The sequence below is a fragment of the Calypte anna genome, chromosome 2, assembly GCF_003957555.1.
Source record: "Calypte anna isolate BGI_N300 chromosome 2, bCalAnn1_v1.p, whole genome shotgun sequence".
Lineage (NCBI taxonomy): Eukaryota > Metazoa > Chordata > Aves > Apodiformes > Trochilidae > Calypte > Calypte anna.
The window spans coordinates 69,008,501-69,019,034 of record NC_044245.1 but is presented as its reverse complement, the minus strand read 5'-3'; the positions used below and the strand labels follow the sequence as shown (position 1 = coordinate 69,019,034).

The window sequence follows — 10,534 nt, the reverse complement described above, 5'->3', positions numbered from 1 at the left end:
GGAACTCGCCCGCCGCCGCCACTGCCGCCGCCGCCACCGCCGCATCCTCCTCACGGACACGCGGTCAGGAAGTCGGGACCGCGCTCCTCCGCCCGGACTGGGCTGGGCCGGGCCGGACCGAACCGGGCCACGCCCCACCCTCCCGCTCCCAGCCAATCACCGCGCCCCTCTTGTGCAGCGGCGCGCTCCCTCCCCTATCCCCTTCAAGGAAGTGTCGGGGGCTTCTGATTGGCCGCGAGGGGCGGGGCGAGGGGTGGGCACGGCGCGCCCGGTTGCGGGGCGCGCGCTTGCGCGGGGGCTGTGCCGGCGGCGGCGGAGCTGGGGTTGAGGTTGGGGCTGAGGCTGGGGTGCAGCTGTAGCTGCACCTGGGGGTGGGGCTGCACCTGGGGCTGCCGCGGGGCGGGGCGGGATGGGGTGGTAGCGCTGTCGGGCGCGGAAATGCGGTGTCCGGAGCGGCAGAGGTAGCCTTCGGGTGGTCGGCAGCTCATGTGCGAGCCACGTTCGGTAGCTGCAGGCGTCCTTCCCTCCGTGCCCGCCCCCAGAGCCCTGAGCCGGCCCCCTCCCCAGCAGCGGTCGCGCCTCCGCCCCGCACCTGGGCCCTACCCGCTGCCGGGAAGATGGCACAGCCGGCGACGGAGACGTCTGCCTGCGCCGCGGCTGCGGAAGACGACGGCGACGAGGTGAACGGCAGGAAGGTGGCTCTCATCACCGGCATCACCGGGCAGGTGAGGAGGCGGGGGGTTCCCCTCTTTCCTGGGGTTTTCCCTGCCTGGGGCACCGGGGTGGCGGGGCTACCGGAGGCAGGGGTGGGACGATACACCCGCCGTGAGATGCCCGTGGCTGAGGCCGTGCGGGGGGAGGGGGGGGGGGCGGTCGTGGCGGATGGTTGGGGGCTGTCGGGTGAGTTCAGAGGCATCGGCGACCCGCCCTTTCCTCTCCCGGGACCCCAGGGGTGCCTTCCGAGCCCCCGGGGCGACTGGCCCCTAGCCGGCTTCCGCTGCTGGTGGTGCTACCCCTGCGGTGTGCGCCCTCTGATAGCCCCCGGCTGGCTCCGAGGCGGAGGGACGGAGCGGACCGGTCCGGGGGAGGAGGCTTTTCTGGCCTCACCACGGTGAAGTTAATCCCTGGGGGGCTAAAAGGGTTTTTCATTAGGGGTGTGGTGCATCACTTTTTTTACCCTCAGCTTTGGACTGTCTCGTAGTAATCGATACCAGGAAAGCCTAAGAAATGAGCGTAACCTGTACTGAGACGAGGTGTGAAGTGAGGTGTCAATGAGAAAGGAGCCACCGTGTGTGTTTAAAAGAAGAAAAAAAAAAAAAAGGTAGTACAAGGAGCCAGCATTGGGACTCTTCATCAACAGGGCAAGTGTGAGGCAGCAGTGTGAGGTCAGGTTTGTTCTCAGCAGACTTTTCACTTAGCTCTTTGTCACCTGTCTCTTTGGCGTGCTGGGCAGCCATGCTTCTACAGTCAGCACCTGCTTTATCCGCAGACCAGAATGGATGGCAAAAATCATATCCCTAGGCCGCTTCTTCAGTATTCATGTGCCTTCATTGCAGTCTCCAGGTTGTTTTTTTTTAGCTGTATTACTTACAGGGATAATGATGCTCTTGGAGTCCTGGTGCTTTGAGCAGGAGGTGCAGGAGAAAGGTGGCATGGAAAGAAAAATTGCAGCTTCTGTTGGAGTAACTCCAGCATTGTGAAAAAAGATGTGCCAGTGGTGAGTTTTGTCCTGGTGAGACCTACAAGAGTGTTGATGTATGCAGTTTTTGGCTTTTGCTGCTATATTCCTGACGGGTCACTTGGATATTTGGTTGGATTATTTGTCCACAGAGAGGTCTGAATTGTTGTGTCTTTGGGGGCAAGTGGGTGTTCAGTGAAGGCTGCCATGTGCACTCTTAGTCATATTTGAGGAGCACGTTGGTTTGCAGTATAGATGTTGCCTGCTGCCTGGAAAAATAAACTGCTTTGCTTGTACACTGTTAATCTCTTGGAATTTCTGAGTGACTTCTGCTCAGAGGGTTTCTCTCCTGTGGTTGGAATAAGCTATGAAGTAGATAATGTTGCTTAGTAAGCATTAATGCTCAGATTATGGCTTGTGTGTAATCAGTACCAGCTTCGTACATGGAAGAGCTTCTTCTCTTTCAACTGTGACTTATCCTGGTATACTTTAGATCCAGTTGTGAGGTACTGGTGTGGATTCTTTAAAAAGCCATGAGCAGCGTGGAAAAGCAGATGTCAAAACAAGCAGGTTGCTCTTTTACTCAAAGGCAATGTTTGTCAGTGCTCAGCTGACACTTTCTGAGGGGGTAAATCCAGAGACATATAATCATAGCAGCTTTCAGCTGTTATCCAAGAGAACCTGGACTGTGCTTTGAACATTCACCTGCTGTTCATGTTTTACCTCATTATGTCTGTTCCTATGTGTTCTTGTGCATTAATAGCCATCTGCCAGTAGCAGACTGATGAAGGCCCTCCAGGTGGCTATTTGACAAGGAGGTCAACAAACTCAGAAAAGTGGAAAAACTTATAATCTGTGTATACTAACATTTTTGCTTGATGTTTATTTTTAGCAAGTGCACAGTCAAAGCTTTCCCAAGGACTTCTTTGGTGCTGTGTGACAGTCTTCCAGTTTGTTGACAGAAGTATGTTTCTCTTCATCAAAGATAGTAAGTTAGAGGCCTTGTAGCTACAACACCCTGCTTCTTTTCCATACTGTGTTCTCTGTTATTTTTCTCTATTTTCAAAGCAGCTTTTCCGTATTAATTTAACTTTGTCAGACATATATTTAGCATCAGAACAAGTGGAGAACCAGGGCTAGTAAAGGCCTGGAATACCTCAAAATTAACCAGTGAGGGTGGGTGCCTTAGTGACAAGGCTGTACCAACCCTTGGCTTGGGGAATTTTTGTATTAGAGTGGTCTTTTATGAGGTCCTGTAGTCCTCCATCATTTTGCGATCTGCCACTAGGAATCTTCATCCCACTTTTTCTTAGATGAACTTTAAAGAAAGCAACTGTAGAAGTTGTTCCTTGCCCCTTTTTCACTCCCTTTCTTTATTAATAGCTGTAATATAACTTGGAGAGGACTCTCCCAGAAATGAGAAACCTGGTTTCTGTTTGCTATGTGAGAATAGGCAGATTTCTCTGTCCCACCTACCAACAGAAAGTCCCAGTGCCATCTATTTTTAAACATAATTACCGTGTGTAAAATATACAGATACTCTGAAGTATAAACTAGAGCTTAGGCTTTGTCTTTCTCAGGCTGTTACACTAATTATTGGGCTAAAAAGTGTTGGTCTGTTTCACAGTCTTCCTTGCAACTGGTGTTCTTTCAAGGAGTGAGGTAAAGGCTTGATCCGTTCAGACTGAGGAAGGCGGAGGAGAAAATCAGATGGTAAACTCCCCTTATTTACACTGGGCCTCTCCTGCTACAGCAAATTGCTTTTAGAAGTGAGTTGATACAGTTGTATTGTACAAGGAACTTGCTTTTGTTTGTGTGTGGCCAGTGTACTCTAAGAGTATCTGCTGAACTAAGGTCCTGTAGTGCCAGGTTCCTGGAACAAGGTTAGGTGCGAGATAAGTGTTGAGCTAACTGGGCCATGATAATTTTCTTCAAGTGTGGAATTATGCTTTTGTCTTAAGAGTGCTTTTGGGCCAAGTAAGGTGCTGCTTGAATTGTAGCAGCCCTTCCTGATTTGACACAATGCCTCAGCGAGTGCACTTTATCATAGTGTTGAAATGAGATAACTCATTTTATTTTTCAGAACCTTTGTATAGCCATGAACATCTCAGTTGTCCATCTTTTCCACTGATAGAAGATGAGATTTTGCTCCTGCTATGATAGAGAAAGAGTTGAGCTCAAGTAGGGCACTGTTTTGACAGATGGTTCGGCTTTCGATTGAAATATGCCATGGAGATATGGCACAGCTGTGACTTCTGAATTATGGACTACTAATGGTGTTCAGAAGACTTTACAGGATGCTAGAAGAGGATGGTGGGTCTATCTTCACAAGCTCTTCTGTATAGGTAGTGACTAGAGGCGTGTGCCAGCTCACTGGACCAGTTAACAAAATCAGGTAGTGTGGCTTGCTTCTTTTGTAGATAGAAGGTGTTAAAAGGAGAGGTCTCTACAGGGACAAATGTGTTACTGATAGGAAGGTGATTTTGTGACCTTTGGCCAAATAACAAAACAAGTTTGCAAAATGCATGGTGAAGCCACAAAGAAAAACAAATTCCATAATTCCAAATTGGCACTCATGACTCAAGTGGTATTCTGGCTGCAAGACCTTAGTCTATGAGATCAAAGTAGACAAATGTACCTTCACAAATTGTAACCCCATGGGGTTAGAGTGAAATCAGTTTCAGTCTACTACTTGCATTACTGATAAGAAACCAAGCCTGTAGCCAGCAGTGGTGTAAACTCCTTTTCCAGTGTTGAGATTACCCTTATCTCCTTTCTCAACACAGCACTGGGACAAACCACACTTGACTACTTGACTGTTTCGCTAAAGTAACTTCCAGAGAAAGGTAGTTGCTGTGGTTGGATGGATAAAATATTTCTGAAGTGTCACATAGGTATTGGTCTGCTGGTAGACTACTTGTGAGTAATTCATTGTGTTTTCTTTATTTATGGCAAAGTATTTCAATTGAAACAAGCTGTTGTGTATACTAAAATGAATTTTTTTTTCTTTTTCTTTTTTTTTTTTTTTTTTACAAAACTGAATGTGACTCTTATTAAAGTAAAGTTGTTTTCAGAATGCAGAATAGATGTACTTGGCTTTTCAGACTTTGATACCTTGAAGAATTGTTCTGTAAAAATGGGAATTTTGAATCAAATAGCAGTATAACTAACACATTTAATTCTAAGTTATGCAGATATGTCTTGTCTCTTATTTGGGGAAGATATCAAAGCAGTATTTTGACTGCACATCTGTCTGGAAAGTCTTACTGCACTGAATCAGTCTGATTTGTCTTTTTGTACACTTACACTTGTAGGAGTATTTAGATATTTGACATTCTGGAGAAATACTCTCACTGAGTCTAACTGCATGTTTCATGTTATATGTTAATGTTTCTACTTCTTCCCCTCAGTCACTGGATTCTGAGCAGTGAATAATGTCTGTCTTGTGTTTGGTGCTGTCCTTACTGATTTACTTGGAGAGACAGTAAGGTAAGAGTTTGTAGACCAAGATCATTCAACAGGCACTTACAAAGTTTTGAATGAAGCAATGCACTAGAACTTGGGTATCAATAAATGGCCAGAGGCTACTGGAAACTGTAGATCAAGACAGTTGTGTTTCTGCCTTTTGAGAACTCCTACAGCAGCACTGCACTGCTGTACTAGCACCAGCTTCTGCTCTCTTGCCTGCAGTTATGTCAATTTAGACTGCTGTTTGGCAAAACTTAAGGATAGAAGCCTTTGAAGTTTCAAGCAAACCCCAAGATAGTGTAAGTACAGCTCACAAGTGAGTATGCAGAAATGCATACTTTAATTGGTTGATACAGGTAAAATATGGGGTCTGTGCTTCTGGTATAAAAAGTTCAATCATGAAAAGTTCATTATGACCTCTGCTATTCATGTAACACATTAAACCCTTATAGATGTGTTGTGCAAGTTCTGTGGGGCTGTTATAGTTCATAGTTTGAGAAAGACTAACTGTATTGAGATGAGTGGAAAAGATACAGAGAAAGCAAGATTTGCTGTTGTGAATTGAGGGTACATTCTTGTTTTAAATCTGGCTGTTGAGAATGAAACCAACCAAGGCAGATTCTGTGGGGTAAACTATCTGTAGTAGTACAACGTGATTCATTTCTTGGTATTTAAAAAAAAAGTCATGAATAGCTTGTATGGAATGTGACTAAAACTTTGATACCCTGTAGCTAAAAGAACTTTGTTTCTTGGAGAAGAGTTAAGGTAAAGCTGTAGAACTTTACTACATTTTAGAAAAGCATCTCTTTAAAGTATTGTGACTGAGTGGTGGGAACTTGTGTCACTGGGGAGTGTGTGTATACCTGGAAGGCAGATGTAGAAAACATGAGTCTGTTGAATGGAAGAGGACATTGGTTTGTTAGATGAAGGGTAAAATCCAAATGATTGCTTTTCTGCATAAAAGTAGGAGGACAGTTTTTGCTGGAGTGGCTAAAGCTAAATATTAGTATTGCTCCCTTTCCATTCAAACAAATACTGTCTTGGATGATACCAGGTACTCTATTTCAGTTGCTTTTTCCCATAGCCAGGAGTTGTCTAGGGTGAGAACTTGCTGAACATACTTACCATATGTTGAGGATGCAGAGATGTAGGAGCACTAATTTGCAGACAAACTGAAATACAGGAAAGTTCATATAAACCTGAAATGGTGTGTGTTGTTTGGGGGTTTCTTGTATGGTTGAATTTTGATTACCTTGGCTCCCCCTTTGAAGGGAGGAGAGTTACCAGATAGTCTAGTTCAGCTAACGCATTGGCCTCTAACCAAAAGATCTGTAAGGAAATAGGTCAATGCTTTAATCTTTCATTCATGTTTCATACTCTACAACAATTTGTACAGACTGGCAGGGATTTTTTCTTCTCCAAAAAACTGGGAGCTCAGGATGCCTGCTGCTCCCTGTGCCTGCCTGGAGGAGCCCAGCTGTATTCCAGTGCCTTTCAGGATAGTGCAGCTCGTGGTGGTGTGGGCTAGAAGATATGGTAAAAAATACAGCTGGTATAGGATTAGTTGACGTATGTCTTGATGTATTAACTTCCCATTTTTTTCTTTCCATCTTTGCACAGCTTTGCTCAGTGTTTGTGACTGCCAGTGAAGTCTATTCTCTAGTTGCTTACTGGAGAGGGAAGTTCTGTTAGCCTGGCTCAGCTAGCAGGTATTAACTGAAGGACAAGTGCAGGCAATCAGATTCCTTGTGTTTGAACATCACATGCACAGGATTTGGATTGAAAAACAGTGTGAACTGCAAGGGAGTTATAAGGTACTGTATACTGTGGTGTGTACCTGCTGTAAAAGCAGATAAAATACTGAAAATGTTCCAGGAAATATAAAATTGTAAAGCTCATCTTAACAGTGATAATATATATATATATATATATATATATAACAATTGAAAGCATGGCACCCAGTCTGTTTTTGGGAAGTTAACTGCCTTCAAGCAACTTTTCTCATCAAAGTTTTTGATGGTGTGGATAACTGTGAGGGCTATTGCCACTGTTGCCACAACTGCCAAGGAAAGCAGAATATTCCATTGCTAGCAGCTTTCTACTTGCTTAGTCTTGAGGGCTTTTTGTTTGTGAGCTTCTTTATTTAATGAATATTGGTTACTGGCAGTGTAGACAGAACTTGTATTTTTCTATTTCCCCTTTTTTTTAAAAGAGTTGAAGCATCTTCTCTATGGTCCTACAGCCAGTCTAAATTCAAGAAGGAACTCCTGTGAAAACCTTTTTCTTGTGACTTCTTTCTCTCCCACTAAGTTTTGGTCTTTTCTCCTCTGATTTTCAGATCTTTTGGCTGTTGAGTTTACTGAACAAGGGAGTCAGTTTCTTAGAAAACAGATAGCTATGCAGAAGGACAAGGAAAATGGAATACTTAAACCTGCTGATGGCCTGTGTGAAGAACACCTCAAAAGTTACCACTCTGATTCCTGTAATCCAAGGAAGCTGAATAAAAGTTTTTTTCAGTGCAGTTGTGATACTGGTATTTATCCTAGTTGTGCTTCCTGTTGCCCACACCTTATTTTTCTGAAGGGTACTGGGGCTGATTCATTGCACTTAACTGATGCTTCCATTTAGTCTGTGAGGAATGAAGTACTTTCTTTATCTTGACAATTTCTAGCAACTTTGTCCCAGCTTCTTCAGACTTTTGGGTCTGGAATAGAGCCCTGATAAAGTGATCTGTTCTTACAGACTTGTCAGCTCTGCTTCCCTTTGTACACTCTTGTAGCACAACTCACAACTCTTGTAGCTTATTTTGGAAAACATTATTTCCTTGAAGCACTAGCAAGTTAGCAGTGTGGTAAATGCCCAGTTTCACCTCTTACAGGTGTGTGATCTGTCTTGCTCAAAATTTGTGCTTGTTGATTTTTAGCCAAATTAGCATAATAAAGGATTTTTTTTTCTAAAATATTTGTCACCTTCCACATCAGTCTATGAATTCACTGGTTGTTTTTTGATGATTTGACCTAAGGAATTTCTTTGAGTCATATTTATATTAAAAGAGGGATGCGGTTATGTCCAAAGTTTTCAATGAAGCAAAGCTGCAGGAGGTGAGTTAAAAGTAGAATTCTCTCCAGTCTCCTCTGATAATTACTGGAAAACCCCTATAGGTTGTTCTTTTTCTAGATCATGCATGGATTTCACAATCTAAATACATAATGAAGTTTTTGTAAATCCTGCCAAGCAAGATGATATAAAGTAGCTTATCTGTTCTCACCTGTGCTTTTTACACATCATTAAGCAACTGAACTTCCTCATATGCCATGTAAATAAATGCTGCAGCAATTTTTCATTTATTCACAAAGACACAAAATAGTATACCCACGGGAGGCTTCCTTCTTCAGAATTTTTAAAACCCCTTTAACAAAAAAGGGGGAAACTGAAACGCCCCTCAGTTCAGGAAAGATATTGAGGTCCTGGAGCAGGTCCAAAGGAGAGCAACCAGGCTGGTGAAGGGACTCGAGCACAGACCCTATGAGGAGGGGCTGAGAGAGCTGGGGCTGTTCAGCCTGGAGAAGAGGAGGCTCAGGGGAGACCTCATCACTCTCTACAACTCCCTGAAAGGAGGCTGGAGCCAGGGGGTGGTTGGTCTCTTTTGCCAGATGACTTTCAACAAGACAAGAGGGCATGGTCTTAAGTTGTGCCAGGGGAGGTTTAGGTTGGATATTAGAAAGAATTTCTTTATGGAGAGAGTGATCAAGCATTGGAATGGGCTGCCCACTGAAGTAGTGGATTCTCCATCCCTGGAGATATTTAAAAAGAGACTGGATGTGGCACTGAGTGCCATGGTCTGGTAACTGCAGCGGTGGTGGATCAAGGGTTGGACTTGATGATCTCTGAGGTCCCTTCCAACCCAGCCAATTCTGTGATTCTATGATTCTATGAGTTTTTGCTTTGTAACTCAAAAATGTCACCTGACAGTAAGCAGATTAAGTGTCAGGACATCTCCATTGACTTTATGATCTGACTGCAGTTAGTAAGTACCACTGTAGAGCACTTGACATCTCTGTTGCATTGAATAGTGGTATAGCTTGCATTGTGCAATCAAATTGGTCAGTTAGAAGTTGTCAGCATCGCACCACCTTGAAGTACAGTGATCCAACAGGTATGTCAGACACAAAAATCTGCTTGCCCTGGGTGTGAGATGCCACAGATCTTGGCTTTTTTCAGAGTTTTCAAGTAGATAAACTAGCTTGGGCTGCAATCACTGTGCTGGAACACCCTTGAAGTAACAGGAAAATTTGCTTGCTCTGGAAAATTCTGATTAACAATCAAATATAGTAAGATACAGTCAAATATTAAAAGTTTTGGCAAGACTTTGCCTTAGTTGTCATTTGATATTGCTGGTTGGAAATTCTCAAAAGTAAAATTCCTATAGCCTGTGGTGAAATCTAATGTGGAAGGAAAAAATTTGGGATGTTGAATGTCTTAACTGAGTGCTTTTGCTGTTAAGAGAAGATCCCTTGTCTCTGCTGCATATCTGACACCTGCATAGTTATTAAATATATGCCTGTTGGCTTTTCGTTCCTCTAAGTTCCCGAGGAGGTAATGTTATTTGAATGTGTTATGTGTATTGCATATTCTATGCAATATGCAATTCAGGTGTATTCTAAATCTCCACCCTCAAGGATGGTGCTGAAATATGCGATAATAGAACATGCATCAGGTCTGCTCTAGCTGTTCCTGTGTTTTCATAGGCACTGGGAGATGGTATATCACAATACTTCAATGAAAGCCTTAAACCACATGAAAAACTCCCATTCTTCCAAAATTAACTCCTCCAGTCCCTCAAACCAAAAAGCAACCTCCCCTCCTCAAACCAGAAGCAGTTTGAAGAGTAGACACTCTTGTTATATTGTATCCTACAATGTCTGAACTGATTTCAGAAGTACCTTGAACATATTTACCATTTCATGAATGTAAGCAAGCTTTTCCCAAGGTATGTGTGCATGTCTAGAAGCAAAGAAAGCCTCAAGTCAAGCAGGGAATACCTCTGACTGCTCCTATAAATAGCCTCTTCCTGAATTTTATGCTTCTAGTTCAATATGCTACAGTCCCTTCTGCCTGCTAATTGCCAAGCAGGTGTCAGAATTGGCTACATGATCCTGATCTGTTAGATGAAGGTTGCCTCTCCACCTGTGTCTTAGTGATTATCTCTGTCTAACACATCATGATTAAGGTAATCATCACAAGATTGCTGCTGAAGAGGGTAGTCAAGGCACAAGTAACTTGCTCTTGGGTCTCACCTGGCTTCTCTCATTACTTTTCACCTGTGGGCTGAGGTGGTTTTGGGCAACGATCGTAGATTGTGCCTGAATTTGTATCACCAGATGGAAA

General features: G+C 43.8%; 1 protein-coding gene across 1 annotated transcript in view; it reads left to right on the top strand.

Annotated features, from left to right (window-relative positions):
- The first annotated feature begins 430 nt into the window (after positions 1-430).
- GMDS (GDP-mannose 4,6-dehydratase) overlaps positions 431-10,534 on the top strand; it is a 420,922-nt gene continuing 410,818 nt past the window's right edge. Inside the window, exon 1 of the mRNA XM_030446078.1 lies at positions 431-725. Coding sequence (XP_030301938.1) covers positions 618-725 — 108 coding nt within the window. The 5' untranslated portion in view covers positions 431-617. The remainder of the gene's footprint in view (positions 726-10,534) is intronic.